At 37.1% G+C, this 19,317-nt stretch overlaps 3 protein-coding genes and 1 pseudogene across 7 annotated transcripts in view; 3 read left to right on the forward strand and 1 right to left on the reverse strand.

Moving 5' to 3' along the window:
• LOC118753844 (enhancer of rudimentary homolog) overlaps positions 1 to 8,045 on the forward strand; it is an 8,302-nt gene extending 257 nt beyond the window's left edge. For 2 of the 5 annotated variants that reach the window (XM_036488714.1, XM_036488718.1), the window contains exon 2: positions 6,691 to 8,045. In XM_036488714.1, coding sequence (XP_036344607.1) covers positions 6,841 to 7,152 — 312 coding nt within the window. In that variant the 5' untranslated portion in view covers positions 6,691 to 6,840 and the 3' untranslated portion in view covers positions 7,153 to 8,045. Of the gene's footprint in view, positions 1 to 6,491; positions 6,623 to 6,675 lie in introns of those variants that run through there. The other 3 variants (XM_036488716.1, XM_036488713.1, XM_036488717.1) reach the window with 3 other exon arrangements.
• A 2,193-nt stretch (positions 8,046 to 10,238) lies between these two features.
• LOC118753846 (protein MAK16 homolog) lies at positions 10,239 to 12,765 on the reverse strand. Its single transcript, XM_036488720.1, has 4 exons — positions 12,635 to 12,765; positions 12,521 to 12,567; positions 11,701 to 12,454; positions 10,239 to 10,555 (listed from the first exon to the last, which is right to left on the reverse strand). Exons 1-4 carry the CDS (start codon positions 12,647 to 12,649, stop codon positions 10,379 to 10,381), a joined length of 993 nt encoding a protein of 330 aa, XP_036344613.1. The 5' UTR covers positions 12,650 to 12,765; the 3' UTR covers positions 10,239 to 10,378.
• Positions 12,766 to 13,893: 1,128 nt separating this feature from the next.
• On the forward strand, positions 13,894 to 17,037 carry LOC118753842 (annotated as a pseudogene).
• Positions 17,038 to 17,866: 829 nt separating this feature from the next.
• Positions 17,867 to 19,317, forward strand: LOC118753843 (uroporphyrinogen-III synthase-like). The gene has a single exon (XM_036488712.1). The coding sequence runs from the start codon at positions 18,147 to 18,149 to the stop codon at positions 18,951 to 18,953; it is 807 nt and encodes a 268-aa protein (XP_036344605.1). The 5' UTR covers positions 17,867 to 18,146; the 3' UTR covers positions 18,954 to 19,317.

The raw sequence follows: 19,317 nt of genomic DNA on the forward strand, positions 1-19,317 counted from the left end.
TTTTTGGTATGGTAGTAAGCTACGGCTTACAAGCCACACTGGGGCTCTGCATGAATGCATCCTTGAATAAATCCCAGCTCATTGCACAGCAGCCTGCGGCAGCTAGAGCATGACTCCTCCAATGGAGTCCCCTAATTGATACATGGTAAAAGGGTCCATCTTGCGCTACCGCTTCATTCCCCTGGCCACATATCTCACTCTCTATCTCTCTCTCTCTCGCATAGCAGGCATATGGAGTGCGTGGTTGCCTTGATGTGCACCTATAAACCATATGGGCGCATTGAGTGCGATATGTAAACGCTCGCTCCAAAGATTATCCCTATCTCCCCTACTCCTCTAACTCGATCAAAACTCTAAACCTGGTCTCCCGTTCTCCCTCAGCTAACAGCTCCAATAGAGAAAGCATCCCCCATTATGTAGGTCATATTTGTGCGTTTTTCAATAAAAACATTCCCTGCATTTTAGAAGGGGTGGACGAGTGGTCTCTCGGATACCGTATATAGGAGATATAGCCCGCGACAAAGATGGCACATCAACATTTTTACCAGTTTTAACTACTTTTCTTTTGCTTTTCTTAAAGTTAATTTTTTTTATTAAAGTTCAACTCCGTATCTAACAAAAACCATATAAGTCCAAATTTCAAACATTTTACAAAAATTTAAAAAATTGTCTTCCATACAAAGTAAACTTTTACATGGAAAAGAGTGACACCGTCAAAAAAAAAATTATCAAAGCTCAATGCGATTTTTCAGCAACTTCAAACTGTCACTTAATAGTGCTAGAATTTAATAAGCTATAAAACAGCATACCTAAAATTATTCGAGAAATTAAAATTACAATGCTTGGAATTGGGATGAAAAATTTTTGGAATTTTTATAATTTTTGTACAAGCTCTGAAATTGTTGATTTATATGTTATTTGTTAGATACAAAAAAAATAATGAACATTAAACAATCGAAAGAGAACTACTCAAAACTGTTCAAAATGTTGAGGTGCTATCGTCTTGTCGCAGGATGTGCCTGGTAATTCTTGGAGTGAACTGTAGAACGAAATTTTCTTATAAAATATCGCTAATATTTTGTATACTCTTCAATTTTTAGTAAACATCCAACTTTCTTCTTTTTAAGCCAATATTTACACTTAAAATCGCTCAACAAATCAATGAGCTTAAAATGGTTTAGTCCGAGTAGTTTATGAATAAGTTATTTTATCAATTACCTACTCTACCTGGTGTACGATCTATACTCGATAACTTAAAAAGTCTGCGAAACATGTTTTTTACTTGTTTATTTATTAATAGAAAACGTTAATAAAAACATAAGGTTAGCAAATCATAAAACTTCCGCAATTTGCAATTATCCGTTCAAGTTCAATGCCAATGTTATTAATTCTTAATTACCTCGGCAAAGTTCGCGCCAAGGCGAAAAACTAGCAACGATATCAAAATAACTAGAAAAATAAACCACTGCTGACTTAGCTCAACTACGGTGTGAAAAATTGCGAATTTTCATATTCATACTTATGTATGTATGTACATACATACATAATCATGAACGACTTATCACTCGCTACATGAGGCATTTATCAGCAAATGCCGGCAATAGAATAACGGTCACACCCACTTTTGCTCGATTAGCAACAAACAGCGATCGACCTTGAAGCAGGCCATAATTTTTTTTTTTTTGCGAATACCGGCAGCAGCAATAACTCGTTTAGCTAACGAACTCGTTGTTATGTGGATACATATGTACATATGTATAAAATGACAATAAAAATAATCGTGAATGGGTCAAACAAGTCAAAAAATTTTATAAACAAATCACGAACATGGCGGAATCATACCAGGTGAAGTTATTAGAACGAAAAGAAAGATTTTGACACTGCCTTATTTGAAAAATTGCCTTTAAAATTTTACTAAAAGGCAGGCGAATGTCAGAAAATAAAGCGAGAAAGCTGTTTTATGACTTCACCTATTTAGTGCGCCTTGATCACGAAGCCGAGTTATTTTTATTTTTATTACATATTAGGTGCAATCCCGTATTCCTCGGACTCGGACTAGTAAAACTGTCAAAAAATAAAAATTCGCTCAGAGCGAGAGAGTAACATTGAAAAGTACGGGATCGCTTTCTAGTAAAAAATGGTAACTTCTGTCAACTTCAACATAACCTCCAAATTTTGGTTGTAAATTTTTGCTTATTTTGTATGTAAACACACTCAGCTCACACATGTAAATAACCAAAAATACTTTCAAATTCATTAGAAACGACTTAAACAAGTAATTAAATACTTTCCAACATGAATTAGCAGAGTGCACTTTTCTTTTGTTTACAATTTGGTTGCCAAACACGCTACAGCTGATCGTTTGACACATTTACCAGAATTTACCAGCAAAAAAATTCTCGGACTAAAACTGGTAACTTCTGACAGAGAGAGAACCGTATTTACTCTCTTTTCTGTCCTCTCAATAGTCAGAGAACCGAGTACGGGATCGATTTCCAGTAAAATCTGACTGATTCTGACTGTTTCTGACTAGTCCGGACTCGTACGGGATCGCAACTATTAGGGGTCTTCATCAAAAGTTATAAACTGTTGATAAACTTGAAAAAAGGATAAATTTGTCATTTTGTTCAATGAACTGTCAAACTTTGTATGGAAATCTATTTAACCAAAGTTTATCACTTTATCAAACGTTTTTGTTGGATAAACGTGTAACTTTCAGCCAAATTCAGCCCTGACCGACTTCCAGGTGGTCGATTTTTTTAGTTTTTTATTTAAAGTGGCGTTTTTATTTTTTCTCACTGACGTCAGGATTTATTTTAAAGGACTTTTTAATTTCAAAGATATGATTAAAGGTATCCACACATCTCTGCGATTCCGTCGGAGTTTCTTCTTCTTTTTTGGCGCTGTAACCGCCTAAGCGATTTTGGCCGAGTTCAGCAAAGCACGCCAGTCGTTTCTCCTCTGTGCCAACTGACGCCAATTGGAAACGCCAAGTGAAGCCAAGTCCTTCTCCACCTGATCTTTCCATCGCAGTGGGGGCCTCCCTCTTCCTCTGCTACCACCAGCGGGTTCCGAGTTGAATACTTTCAGAGCTGGAGCGTCGGTGTCCATTCGAACAACATGGCCAAGCCAGCGGAGCCGCTGTATTTTAATTCGCTGCACTATGTCTATGTCGTTGTAAAGCTCATACAGCTCATCGTTCCATCGTCTGCGGTACTCGCCGTCGCCAACGCGTCGGAGTTTACTACTTCGAAAATGCAAGTACGCACACATCTATGCGATGCTATCGCAGTGAAAAATGTCAATTTATAAACAAACAAAAAATAATTTTCGTCAAACAATAAAATGTTTAGCTTTTGCACAATCAACATGTTTTGTTCTCTTACGTTAATTTTTGTTTAAATTGTTAAATTGTACAACGCCGGTCTATTAATATTTTTGGTTCTCCGAACGCGTGGGTCTGCGATTTCGGCACGACGTAAAGATGAAATGTGAATGTTCGAATAAATCGCTGCCGCAAAATCGCACTCATTTAAAACTATGAACGCCATTGTTGTCAGAACAGATTCACACCGACAGAATCGCACAAGTGTGTGGTTACAGCGCCAAATAAGAAGAAGAAGAACTAATACTTCAACTAAAAGTCGGCACGGGTTATCGTTATCCTACGGCCATAAAACTTCATACATGTGCTATTTAGGCTAAAAATTTATATGTTATGTTTTGGAAAGCACGTGTATGAAGTGGTCGCATATGACAAAGAGAGAGATAAAAAGAGATAATGGAATGACTGATGCAAGATTGCTCCAAATTTTAAGCTTCTCATATTAAAAGTTGCAGTAAAAAATAAGTTTTAATTACTACAATTTACTTGCCGATGCCTGATTAAAAAAAATATGTAAAAATTTAATATTTTGACATTAAAATGCATTACTTTTCTCTCTTAACTCAAAACTCCAAAAAACTAGGTACACGACACCTCTATGAACACAAGATGGGCATAACGAAATTGGCCATGACTTTTTGGCATAGGTCGGCCTGTATAATAATAATAATAGATTGGCGCTTGCACATATGTTAAGCTGATGCCAGATAAAACTTTGTTGAAAAAAATTGGATCACTCTAATGGGATTTTAAAGGTCCACAGATGTATGGAAATGCTTTCTACTTTGATAATTTTATATTTACAAGTATTAACAATTGTTATAAGTGAAAAATATTATTTACCCGTTGCTGCTGGTATCCAATCCGTTGGTGCCATTGAATCCATTTGTTCCATCTGGTGACGTTGCTTCTGGAGACGTTGCTATCGGGCGATAATTCAGCGGCGTTATTGCTGGATCGACTTCATCGAGGAAGACGATGTCGTGTACGGGTGTGATACGATGGTCTGTGGCAGCAAAGTGCAGCTCACGAAAAGGACCATTTAGAAGGCAACGCAAAGTGGGCGCAGTAGCATCACTGGGTAACTATAAGAATGAATAATTATGCAGAGAATATTATGTATTAATAAAATGTTTTAAAAAATAAATTTTTATTTTTTTTTTTAATTAGTGGAAAGTTGTGGCTATTATGTAGGACTATGTAGCTATGTACCTTAATTTTTGTGTTGGTCGCCGAAAACATCGGGTATTGAAATTTCATATCATCAAACAAACAAACAAAAAATAATTGTTCACTAAACAGAGCGAATAAAAATCGCGCGCGCCAAATCAAAACAAACAAAAACAATACTGATTGAATTTTTGCAATTCAAATTAGAATCATACAGTGTTGTCGGCGCCGACGCTGAAGCTGCCGCTTGTGACTGCGCAACGTCATCAAAATATAAACAAATATCGATGAACTTCTGTATCACTGAAAAAAAAAGCGCGCACTCAGCTGGCAGGAGGCACGTAAACAAGTATGCACACAATTTGGCTACAATTTTGCACATATGTACAAAACCAAATGCATGTAAACAAATCCGCCGCAGCAGACGCAGACGCGAGTGCACCACACCACCCGCGAGTGTATACACAGCTTGCGCACACGCGTTCGTAGTAATTTAACGCATGTTAATGCGGTGGGCTCATACGCAGGCCCAAAAAAGTTCTGAATTTACTCCGAAGAAATTACTTTGGGCGCTTATTAGAACTTTTCATTCATTTTCCAATTGGATTTTTCGCACTCTCCCAAGCTAAGGGAAACCACAAAAACAACAACACATACTTTACGCACTAAAAGTCTGCTGGCGACAGACCAACTGATCGCATATCAGCGCGTATGTACATACACGGGTTCGCAATATACTATTCACGAACTAAACTTCAACAATGCAATTAGCCCCATGCATATGTATCTTATTTGAACACTGGGAAATTATGTCACCGCAATGAGAATTTTACCGAAATACGACCGAAATTACCCACAATCTTACAAAATTGAAGCTCGTCTAACAAAATCGTCACCATTTGCGGCTATTGGTATGTACTTAATATTTTTTTATCGTCATCACAGTGCAATTAACCTTGTTTTAGCGTTCCTCATTCCCCGTTCACCAGTTCTATACTTTTCGCTTCGGATTGGATTGGTCCATGTCGCGTCAGTTTGACAAACAAAAGTCAGCTGATAGTGGATATGTCCAATCGGATAATGATAATTCACCTCATCAAAACGAAATGCGAGAAATGATCTTGAATCATGGGTTTATCGTAGGTTTCTTTATCGCTTCATATTGTGCGGCTTATATCTAAGGTGCGAGCGAGAAAAATACATATGTAGGTAAGTATCTACCTCGATAAATACACTTCATGTAGAAAATTCAGATATACACATATATGCATGTCCATATGTGTGTATGTAAGGGATTTTATAAATTTTCAATTAAATACTGTACAGATAATTTTTGTTTAACTTCTAGAATTTATGAAGTGATTTTTGTAAGTGCCGTCATAAGCGTGCTATTGCTGCATTTACAATTATAACAAATATTGATCTCTTAGAGGAATTAAAGTTTTCTGATTTATTTACAATTTGATTGAAGCAGTTACAATGTGGTGAATTTAAGTTAGTTTAAATATATAGAGGTATTTTTTTATTGTCAATATATATGTACATAGCTATTGCTTGATAATTATAATAATGAGAAGCTTTTCTGTGATAGCATCAATGCGTACGGAGGAGAAGCTCGGCCAAACACTAACATATTGTGCAAGCGCCAATCTTTAATTATTATTACTGTTTTTATTATTATGATTATTATTATTATTTTAATTTAATAATTTCTTAGGCATTCGGTTTTAATGCTTAAGTTATAAATATTTTGTAAATGTCTTCCTGTGCAAAACCGCATACTTATTCTTGTAGTGGCTATCCGTTGTTTCTACTTCTCTACCGTTTAATCGTTATTTCTATGTACTCGCCACATGCTTTTGATTTTCCAACGAGCCCAAAGCTAGAGTGAAACGACTAGTACACTACCTACGAATTGTCAAACAAATGCATGTGCTAGAGCATGCAAACCATATCCACGCGGAAGCCGACTAACTTTGACAGCATCAGAAATTAATTCTAGCTTGCAAACATCATAAAAAGTGCTTCAAATATTAAGAAAAAATAATAATCGGTAAATAAAAACACGTGAGTACATATTCTACTGAATAAACTAATGTATGTGCATATTGAATAAGTAGCGCTTGTATTTGTAGTGTATAAAACAAAGTAACTAACTTGGAAGCTAAAGCAATTCGTGCCAGGGTCACAGCGCCGGTCAAATTTTATTGCGAATAGTTGGATAAAACCGCATCGTTTCTAGACCATTCTTCCTGTAAAACTAAAAACACTGCCGCAAAATCAACATGTCACACACAATTCTGCTCGTGCAGCCGGCTTCCCGTCCTGAAACTCGCACTTACAGCGACTATGAAACTGTCAACGAATGCATGGAAGGTGTTTGCAAAATCTATGAAGAACACCTGAAGAGGCGCAATCCCAACACGCCTACAATTACATACGACATAAGTCAACTCTTTGATTTCGTTGACCAGTTGGCTGATATCAGTTGCCTCGTCTATCAAAAATCGACAAATACGTATGCACCATATAACAAGGAGTGGATCAAGGAGAAGATTTATGTGCTGCTACGACATGCAGCTGGCAATTCAGACTGATGTGCTAAACTAAAAGCTAAGGAGCTGATAGCGAACGTTAACGCGGATAACTAATAAGGGTAATATCAGTTCTATAACAAGAAACTACAAAAATATTTGTAAATTATTGTAAAATGAATGAACTACATATTTAATTTTCCGTAAACTCTAAAGATTGCGTTCAAATCTTCTACTATAGCAGTAATTTCAAGTTTTTCATGTCAAAATTTAGGATTTAAATTTTATTAATTGAAAGAACACAACAGAATTAAACACTTATTTAATTTAAAACATACATATGTATGTCGAAATTACAGAAAACATAATTGACAAGAGCACTATTTTGTATTTTTGCTACAGCATTAAACTAAATATTTACATGTGTATGTAATCATATCTTCACGAAAAATAGTTTTCTTACAAATCTTCTGCAGCAGTGCAAAATGCAAGGCGCCAATCAATCGGAAAGCAGTTTTAGGAACAAAACGTACTGAACTTTCATATATTCTGAAACTTCGATTTCTGGCAATAACATCTTAATTAAAATTAGCAATAAGATAGCATTAAGTTTTTCTTGAAAGTTACGTTTGAAGGAAATGCAAATCTGTGTACATAAATATTGTAAACTGACAATTCAGTTACTTATGTAAACGGAAGCCATTGGATGTGTATACTTTAAAAAAATAAATGATATAAAAGTAACTTACATAGATATATATGTATTTATATACCTTCTTGAAAAATTGGGGCTCCGGTAGAATTTATAACTCGGATGCAAACGCATCGAGGTGTACCTAAAAGCATGAATATTTAATAACTGATTTAAGGAAGAATGAAATTACCACTTAAATAATCACCAATAAATGAATCATACGATTAGTCTGTAACAAACGTGTACAGCTATGTAAACCCAACCGCAGAAGCTGGCCTTTGTTCAATTAGCGACAACTAAAAGCTTGTTAATTTGAAAAGGACCGCTTATGAACGCGTAATGTTATACATACAATATACATATCGTCGTTTAAATTGCAAAACCGCGTATCAAGAGTATGCAAAACCTCGTATGTGAGGTTGCCAAAATTTTACAGGAGAGAAAAAAGCCTGTCAAATTTCAATACGGTTATCTCTTTTATTGTGGCTATAAATGGAAAGGCTTGATGCCAGGAGCTTCCCGCGAGCAAATCTCACTTTTGGCACAAATGTCAGTTACGATGTTTTGCAGTACCACGATACGCGGTTTTGTACTTTAAACAATGATATGTAAATGTAAGATCGGAGATATGTGCTGTGACGAATTGGAAACTACTGTAAGTACATTTATAATATGCACTTATGCATGTGCAAACAACCCAATGTAGCTATAGCTATATACCTATAAGTATGTTTACATTTAATCGAACACTTTGAACTCTTAAAATGCTTTGGCGGCGAATTTCCCAGGTCTTCCTCCTCCGCGTTCCGAGGCAAAGCATTGAAAGAAACACAGACATGCACACATTCTGAGAAGAAACTAGGAAAGAATGAATAGAGGCATACAAATAAGTGTTCTAACCGGAAACTTAACAAGTAGTTGCATGTTAAGTGCCAGTTTCTCAATGTCTAGTTAACAGTAGCTCAGGTTAAACATCGTTTTCGACTCCCTGGCCCTCAGAAATTACCTATACATAGTAAGGGCCGGTGGTTCAATGTCTGATTAACACAAATCGGAGGTAGGAGGTCCGGTTAAATACAAAAAATGCTTTATCGATCGTCTATAATAATGTCTGGATAACCAGACATTGAACAACCGGCCCTAATTGATCTAATGGTTGACGGCGTTTTTGTGACAATGCAGCTAAAAGTTCTGAGAATCTGCAACTCAAATCGATGAAATATCGGTTAGACATATGCAGGAGAAATAGTGCCCTTGTTGTTGTAACAGTATATACATACATACGTAAATTATTCAGAGTTTTTGGGGGATGATGCTGGAGTGACAGTCCTAGTCCAGATATTAATCTAGATCGATCCGGCTACGTAGACTCGACTGTCGTGAGAACGAATAGTGTTGTTGTTGTAACAGTTTTGGGGAGTGTTGCTGCAATGACAGCCCTTGGTCAGATATATGTAAATCTAGATCGTTCCGGTTACATACACCCCATGTCAAGGAAATTAAGACTGCACGAAGTGTAGTAATTATGTAATGAATAAGAGGGAACAAAAGATTGCCCCGTTGTAGTGCAATGTTCAGCAGATACATATCGTCACCTTAATTCACAAGCGTAACGATATGAACGTATCTATCCAAGTATGTAGTATTTAGGGATCGTGGCTGCATTATGGACATTAAGCTTAAATAACACATGTAAACTTAAAAGGCCGTGACACACGATTGGGTATTTGCCCAAAATTTTGTCTGAATACACAAATATTTTTCTTTATCCCAATCACGATAAACAGTTTGTTTTTTTTTTTCAATTTATCAATAGAAGTCCGCTGTATTGTACCAATCGTGGGTCTACAAAAACAAATTGTCCCGATTTTTTTATTTCGTACCAATAGACCAATATAAAAAACGTACAAATCTGCTCAAATCTACATACCAAACGTGTGACATTGCCTTAAGATTTGAAAAGGAATATCAACTCATTCAAGCCGCTCAAGTTACCGCTTTTTATGAATGAATAAAATGTAAGAATATAAAATATGGGTGCATATTTCGATTGGTATAAGTAAGGTGTTTATAGGTATGCATGCACACGCTAAGCTGATTTACACATACTAATTGTACTGCGCCAAAAGCAGTCCAACTTTGACCGATATTCAAGTGCACACAAATGAATTGAGGTACGTACATATGCATATCGAGCGAGATCACAATGTCGAGGTCAACACCACTAATTGTTTTTTTTTTGTTTTTGTTTGTTTTTTTTTTGCATGTTTTCTTGCCTATAACTCCGTGTGCAAATAATGAAAAAAAAAAGTTCTAAATAATTGAATACATAGGTACATACTAATTTGCAATTATGGCAATTGATTTAGAAACCGGTTTTTAACCAGAATGTCTCGTAGTGGGGAATCGTTGTTGTTGTATCAGATAGGAGTCCAATGCACACAAACAAATAAAATTAAGCATTTAATGGCATTTGTTTTTATTTTACACACAAATCGTTTTAAAAAATGCATCTCTATTAAGCCACAACTTCCCATGGCCTAAGATAGGCACCGTCAGCTGGAACAGATGCCTGGGCCTGTTTTTTCATATACCTCACTTATGTAGCCTTTGCCTCTCTGCAGCAGTTTCACTTTCCATTTCATATTCGATTTCCACTTTAGTTTTCTTAGGGCGACGTTTAGCGGTTTTACTACTACTGGCTGTGTCAACGGCAATGTTTTTGCTTGATTTCACTGGCGCACGTACGAAGGCACCGCGCGCTGGCGTATCCTGTATTGCAGGTAAAAGAACCGATTAGTTTCAGGAGATATAAAATTTATTAGTTCATTATGGTCATCTATGTATATGGGTAGGAGTAGTGCACGGTATAATTTAAAATTTTTGTATATAAAATTTGCACAATTCACGTTTTTAAATTTTCTAGCTAAGTGAAATCGAACTTTCAACTTTGATCGGCATCGAGGCTATTCTCAAATAATTATAGCTATGTTTAAAAAGTAGCTGGAAAATAAACAACAGCAGGTTACAGTAATTAAGAACTTATCACGCTATGCCATAATCACTCCATGCAGATATTATTATTATTATTATTGCATACAGATACATACATATGTACATATGTAAATATTTGTTATTCAGAGCTGCAAAAGTGCGATTATTAGCGGAAATACTTTGAAAAATTAATGAAATATTAATATTATAAATATTTCGTACTTTTGCGGTTGGTTTGCGTGGTGCCCGAAGCCACATAAATTTAAATGGAACCGATAGTGCCCTACGCTAAGTAGTCTCGCGTTGTATTAAAAGATCGATTACGCGATATACGCTCGCGAGTCCCGCGTTTTAGCGTCGAGCTAATCAGAATGGAAGCTGTCGTCACACTGAAGCATTTTACTTTGCTGATTGTAATAGTAACATTCATTCACCGGTGTCGAATTACGGCAAGTGTTTTATCTTTTTGCAATACGTTCTAGACAATCAACCACTTCAGATAAAAAAAAAATAGAACTACGAGTAAACATTGCTGAACAAATAACAGCATAATTTATATTTTCAAAAGCATGGATACAAAACGAACGCGGGCATTAAACTGCAAGTTTCATTTTTATTTAGCAGCGCAAAAATGAACAGTTGGAATCATAAATTATAGTAACGTTATTACTATAAATAGATTTCAACAAATTCTTGGATTAAAAAAAAAATAATCTTTTGTATCGTATGTACTACTTGTTGTTATTGTTCCCCAAAACAATTTTTTGGGAGTATTGCTGGGGTAACAGTCGTTGGCCAGATATAAATCTGAGTCGTTCCGGTTACGAGGCCCAGACTGTCGTGGGAACGTCTACTAGATCTAACCACCCGCGCTTGCCTACACTTCCCATTAAAATTATGCTTATTTCAAAAATTTTACGTACCTCAATATCTTCTCCATCACCCTCACTATCGGAAGCAGCAAAATCACTGTCCTTTTCGATTTCTTCCCGCTCGCCCGAATCACTGCCGGCATCATCTTCGTCCTCGTCGTCTTCTTCCTCATCTGAATCGGCTTCGACAAATTCTTCGTCAAGCAACTCGCGCCGCACCTCTTCGTCCACTTCCATTTCTTTTTCAACTTCTTGCTCTTCATCCTCGCTTACTTCTTCATCCTCCACCTCTTCCGCTTCCAACGCTTTGTTGAACGCCGTTTGTGGGAAATTATAAATATCTTGGTAAGTGCCACTTTTTAATCGTTCCAATAACTCTTTTTCGATATGGTTGTCGATTTTAGCGGCAATCAATGCCTTTTGCTCTCGGCGAGCTTCTCGCCTCTCAATCTTTCGCGAAAGTGGAACGATCAATTTTTGCCGCCTCAATTTCAGTTTACGCATACGTATGAGGTACTGTGTGATTTTCAAAAAACGTTGCTTATTTTTAGCAATCATATACTTTGGCCAAAACACCAAGTTTTCATTAATCTGTTCGATGGCCTTTTCGAAGTTGCGTGACAATTTTACACGTTCCCACAGTTTGTTAGGCATGTGTGCTCGTTCCGCCGTCTTCATGTAAAGATAAATTATTCCCTTTTCTTCGCGGACAGTGGCATATTGTGAGTTAGCCAGCGGACATGTGCGGCGTGTACAAAGACCGGTTAAATTGTATTCATGTCGACAAAACGTACGCGTATCGGTTCTAGTTGTGAAAAAGAAAAAAGCTTTTATTAATCAAAATACTTATAAAAACATATCTTTATCTTACTTGACTTTATGTGAGCAAAATGATTTGTTTATAATGCTCCACACCACCTGTAAACAAAAATAAGAATTCAGTTCTAAGCAAAACAAAATTTCTACGTTTATGAATTTTACGTACATCGTCGTGCTGCATTGTGTTGATTCACTTATTAAAAAATGTGTAAAAATAATTTAATCACCGAATTTTATAAATACTAGCGAACAAAACACGTGCAAAGAGCGCTCAAAAAAGACCAAGCAAAACAAGAGAAACGTCAAAATGGTTATCAGCTGTTCCATTGGGATGAGTGGTGCCACCCTGCACCAAATTAACCTAAGAACGTAAAGGGTCTGTCAGACATGGCAATGCAATATTTTCCGAAAAGGCTGTCAAATTGCCAAATTTCAGAAAGCAGTTGCATGAGCGGTCACATCTTGCATATGTCTTCGAAAGAGGTTCTTTTTTTATTTCTGAAAGGCGAATTGCAGGTTCGCTAGTGCTGCAAGTTGAAATATATTTCCGAAAGGTAATAGCAGTTTCAATTCTGTTGAATTCAAGTTTTTGGTTCTTTAAATGGGAAGCAACGAAAATACCAAAAGCAAAACAAGAAAATTGAAACGACTTGACCGTACAGACGCATGTGTACTCGTCCCTTTTCTTCTCACCCCCTCTCTTCCACATGCGAGCAGAATTGAATTCAATACTTGAACTGTGTAAAAGCAGTCTAACCGCAGAACTCCACAGGCGAACACCGATGGCCTACCCAAAGAACGTAAGTCCAAAGAAGGTAAATCTATAAGCAAAGAAGGTAAATCTATTAGAAAAGACAATGTAATGTAATCGCGCCGTAACTGGCCGTCTCCACAGGATAAAATTTATTGCTGCCCAGCTGTCATTTTGGTCGCTAGATATAAGTTATACAGTGGCAATATTTGTGGGGGCTTTTTATATCTTGATATAAGCATTTGTAAGATAGCTTTGAAAATGTATTTTTGCCATATTTAATCGCTTAAAAATTTTTGAAAATAGGCTATTTTACATCCAAGTACATAATTACAAATATTTTAACAGGAAACAGTTCAATTTTTGCTTTTATATCAAAATAATAATGATGTTGCAGCCACGAAGTTTTCGTGCAAATGAAAATGTAGCTGTCAAACTACCAAATTGCCGGCAATAGATGGCAAGATATAAGCTCTGATATATATTGCTCTTGAAGAGCAGTGAGCGGTCTCCATTGGCTATTTATATTCTTATGTATCAGGATATAAACTTTATCCTGTGGAGACAGGCAGTAAGATTCAGGTACTCGATTCCAAAAAATATCGTTTTAAAACTAACGAGTAGAAAATATCGGTATCGAATGCTAAAAGTATCGATATGTTATCGTTTCGTATCGAAATTCGTGTCCCTAGCTGTGAATGCGTTGTTTTTTTTTTGCGCGGATTGTGCTTAAAATCCTTAATAAATTGAAAAAGATTAGATACAATTTAATTACATTACAAAATGTACAATCAACTGCTGCTATCGCTGGCGGTGAGCGCGGTACCAATCCTGGCCTTCACATTTATCGGACTTTTACTGCTGCAAAAACTCTACGTGAAAATTCGGTAAAGTTTTTTTTTTAGTCCCGCACACGACTACCTAACCTCATTTAACCGGTTTGGCATTTTTAATTCAATACTTTTTGGAGGCATTTTATTAAAACTTATTTTAAATTGATTACATTAATATTATGTATGTGTGTATATACTTTATTAAGCTGTGATCTCATACATGCGATTTAAATATATCGCGCCTAATAATCGCTATGAGTTCTATTTATAGGTCCAAATTCGATGCTACAGTGAACTGTTGGTTTTGCAATCAAAATACGCGTGTGCCCTACTTGGAATCGAACAGTTGGACGTGTCCGCATTGCGAACAATATAATGGCTTCACAAAAGATGGGGACTATAATCGCGAAATATTTCAACAACTAGATTGCAGTAGTACCACATTGGGGAGGAATAGATCATCTGAGCATGATATTTCAGCATCGGCGTTGAGCGCCTCCAAGAACGGTTTTTGTTATGAATGCAATGAGGCACAGCGCTTAAAGGTGGAAAAGTTGGCACAATTTGAACCAAAAACTGAAACACGTTTCGATGAAGAGCTTAAGGTCTACAAGTAAGTTTGTAACGTTTCAATAATATGTACCTATGTGTATGGAATAAATGAATAAATTACTGATATCTACATTTTTCACAGAGCCAAACTTGAAGAGCAATATCGTTTGTGTGGAACATGCGACCGTCATTTGCGTAAAGTACTTCATGAAAAGAAAAAAATGGTACTTGGATCAAAATTTCTAGATTTCATTATAAAAGGTGCGGAAACGTTAAAGCAGCCCCACTTTACTCAAATCCGCCATTTTCAACGGCAACATTGGAAACGCCGTATTTCACTTCACATATCATTACTTACAATGGTAAATTTGTTATGTTTATTATTAATGCTGCCCGCTTTGACCCGTGAGCATCTGACGACTGTGTTTGGAGATCGTCTTGGCGAGCAGCTATTCACAACAATATCACATGTATTAGCACTGGCGCGTGTTTTGGTCGCATATTTGACTAGAATCGGCGCGAACCCCTTGATAGAGAAAATCAAACTTTTTACACGTACAATTTTTATGATGCTCCTGTACTCATTGGGACTGAAAATGCCTCAAATTGCACGCATTAACTTTTCTTCACTATACGTGCTCCTCTATCCTTTTGCACTATTGGGCATGTCTTTCAGCTATAAAATAATTGATGGCTTCAAGTTGACGCGCTTCACATTTTTGTTGGCCTTGTGGAGTGCATTTGCAGGAGGTTTGTTAGAAGAACAATTATACTTTCCACAAACTGGATTAATGGTATGTTATATACAATTCGACACTATAACTGCTTAAGAAACTTATTTGTTGTTTTATTTTTCTACAGCTAATTTCGTCAGCATTAACACTTATTCTTTCAGTGACAAATGAAGTAGAATTTTCTCCCAGAATGCATGATGCTAGTACGAGTAGTTTTCATAAAATGTATTCTGAAGACTACCTAAGTGATGAGGATACGATTAGTATGTTGAGTCAGCAGCTTAATAGTAGCAGTACCAGCACAATTCGTTCCACTTCACTCGGTGGACAAGCATCACCACTGCAACAGGGGCGTTTATTTAAGTCACCAGTGACATCATCAACACTTTCGCTGCACAATGCGCCTGCCACGCGGTACTCTCCGAATTCCACATACAAATCGTGCTACTTCGATGCGCAATCTAATCCTTGCTCAAACCGGTCACAGTATGCTGCTTCAACCATTGGTGACTTTAACACAGCCTTCTCATCTGCCACACTGACTTCTCGCGCTCCACTTTTTGGCTCAAACTGGGAGATAAACAATCCTGAACGGCCACGCTCTACTTTGTTTGGTACAAGCGGCAATCACATTGCACACACTTCACTCCAGCATGCTTCTTTTAGTGGAGAAATTAATGCACATGAAATTCAAAAACAAAGGAATCACATATTTGCCCAATATCGCCCTGTTAACTCAATAAATAAACGGATTTTTTCGGCGAATACAACGGCATTACATTCACCGTTTTCACTCTCCAGTAATGCGGTTTACCAACAAACCCGTCCAGCATCGACGAATTTGCTTACTCCGTCGCGATTCAGCACTACATGTATTGCCAGTAACACATCGGCTTCATCAATATTTCCTGCCGGTTCTTTAAATTCAGCTAACAAGAACTTCCCGGAGTCACGTGTGGCAATGGCCGTTATTGGAGAAAATCTATCACGTGCTTCATCACAGTCTTCGGGGTTCGAGTCACAAAATGATCGCCTGAATGTGTCTCGTGAAAACTCATTAACCACTGATGGTAATGATGTCGCCCAGCAGCAAAAAAACATTAGACGCTAAACGCAGTTTCCAGCCAATCGACTCGGGCAGTCGTTCAGCCTACTCGCCACGGCCGTCGTTGTTATCTAGTCCTCCGTTTGAGACACCTTTGTCGGTGAATTGTGGATTGACTTCACCATTGGGTAGTCTTCCACAATCAGAGTTTTGGGGTGTCCCTACTCAAAGAAAGAGTATTGGCCGTGATATTTTCAATTTGCGTAAAATAAACGAAGAGTTGCCGCTGCCCACATATAAATATAAACGCGGTGACTTGCTCAAAAAAATGGAAGGAGAGCCAAACGGTTTCATAACTAGTGCAAATGAAGGATAAATCATTTCTAAAATTTTTCATCATATCTCATACATTATTTATTTATGCTTACTAAGGGAACTATACTTTAATTAAACTTACACTTAAGATTTTGAGCTGATAAAAGAAGATGTCTAATTTATTATACATACATATAATAAGATTATTATAGTTATTATTGCATTATAAATATGTTTTTAGTTATATCGGATTATTTGTTTTAAATTATTTTAACAAAACAAGACAGTGGACTAAATTTCTAAAGCAAACACTCAAAATGTTTTGTTTATTGATATATTAACATGTTATTGACAACATTAATGATTACATTAGTGGTTTTGGATTGTTATGTATTTTATTTTTGAAGTTTCAATTGTAAGCTAAACACTGCCATGTAAACATACATGATGCATTAATGCATCATCTTAAAATTAACAAGAATTTCTCTGAAAGTGTACGAAAATCTTAAAGAAATAAAGACTATGCTACTAAAAATATTTATTTATTTAAGCGGTTAACGAATTTTTAAATATTTACTCCAAAATGATTTTTTCAATGGACCTTAAGCGAAAATTAGTTTTTCGTAAAATTTTTTGGAAACTGGGCGTGGCATGCCCACATATGTAAAATTTTTGTATCTCGAAAAACAACTTCACCAATCTGTACCAAATTTGATGTACACATTGCGCCTGACCTTAATACTGTCTTGAAAATTTTTGTAATCGGACAAAAACCCCGCCCTCTAGAAATATCGCTAACGTTGAGTTTTCAAAAATTATTGTTTTTTACTTTAATGGTGTTGTTCCATCAGCTGTGAGTAGCGTTTGATTGTCAAAATTTTGTATTTCGCTAGTGAGTGAGTGAAAACGTGAGAGTGTTTGTCATTTCCGTCGCCCTTTTTCATGCGAGGAACAATAGCTGAAATTTGACAATGGCCCGCTAGAAGCAAAAACAAAATACAAGTAGTTGTTGTATTTGTTGAATCGATACCACCTTAACTCAATGGGCATTGACATTTAGTTTCTACTGAGAACTGGGAATATTGATGTTTTCTGGTCTAATTCAGGCCATATAAGTTCGGTGCTTTTTGTATCATGGTACCAATGTTTCCGGTCTAAGTACTTTCGGTTTTTATGTAAAAATTACTACTTCATGTACAACTCTGGGTTAGCTACGCTAAAAATGCAACACTGCACATTACATTCTCTGCGCTAGCCCCTACAACAACATTCTCTGATCAGAAAACTACATCCACTCATTGGAGATTCCGCCCACCACCCACTCGTATGTTGAGAGATTGGTTGATTTGCTTCTAGCCACCTGCTGATTTCAAAAGCTTTTCACATCACCACTCGCAACTGCAAGAGCCATTTGGTTACTAGAGATTCATTGATATTGAACCGAAGATATGAGTGGTAGGCGCACTGTGATAATTTTTAAATCTGAATCGGAGAGTAATGACCGGTACGCGGAGGAACTGCATTCTAACGGCTTCAATCCAATATTTGTGCCGACACTCAGTTTCGGGTTCAAGAATCTGGATCAATTGCGGGCCAAACTACAGACACCAGATCGCTTTGCGGGCATCATCTTCACCAGTCCACGGTGCGTCGAAGCCGTTTGCGAGGCATTGCAATTCTCGGAATTGCATAGCGGTTGGAAGCTGTTACATAATTATGCAGTTGGCGAGGTCACACACAATTTGGCGCTATCGTCACTGCAACAGCTCTTCACCCACGGCAAGCAAACAGGTAATGCACGCAATCTTGGCGATTACATAGTGGACACATTCGATGGCTCCCGCGATTTGCCGCTTCTGCTGCCATGTGGCAATCTGCGCACTGATTTGCTTCTCTCGAAATTGGTAGAGAATGGCTTTCAGGTGGACGCTTGTGAGGTGTACGAAACCGTTTGCCATCCAGCACTGGTCGAGAATATGGAACTTGCGTTGAAGGCAGAAAACGTAGAGTACTTCGCTTTCTTCTCGCCATCGGGTGTCAATTGCGTCCATGAATATTGCAAGGCGCACAATGTCAACATAAACAATTGGAAATTGTTGGCAATCGGTCCGAGTACTCGTTTAGCTATCGAGGAGCGTGGACTATCTGTTTTCCAAACGGCCGAACGACCATCTGTAGAGTATCTCATCAAGGTACTGCTGAATCCCAGTGTGGGCCGGCCAAAACCGACTGGAGAAATAAAAGTGGAGGATTAACAAGCGGTTGTAGGAGGAAACTAGACTTTGATTGATAGACATATTTAAATTTACTATTTCCTTTTTAATACTACATTGAGGCCTTATCGAATATGCATACATATACGTAACGGTATATACATAGTCAGTCGTTCATACCTCCTCGTGCGGAAAATCTAAGTACGTGCAAATATAAATAAATCATTTGTCATCATTTTGATTTTCATCTATGGGAATGGAAATGTAAAAGACCGCCTATTGTACTCGTAGTATATGTACATATCGCACATCGTCTTCAAAAAAGGCACAACTCAAATATAAGATCCCGAAATATAACTGGTTGTGAATCGTACAGATTCAACGCAATTAATACAAAAAAAAAAAA

This window comes from Rhagoletis pomonella, unplaced genomic scaffold (assembly GCF_013731165.1).
Source record: "Rhagoletis pomonella isolate Grant_MI unplaced genomic scaffold, Rhpom_1.0 Rhpom_scaffold_02938, whole genome shotgun sequence".
NCBI lineage: Eukaryota > Metazoa > Arthropoda > Insecta > Diptera > Tephritidae > Rhagoletis > Rhagoletis pomonella.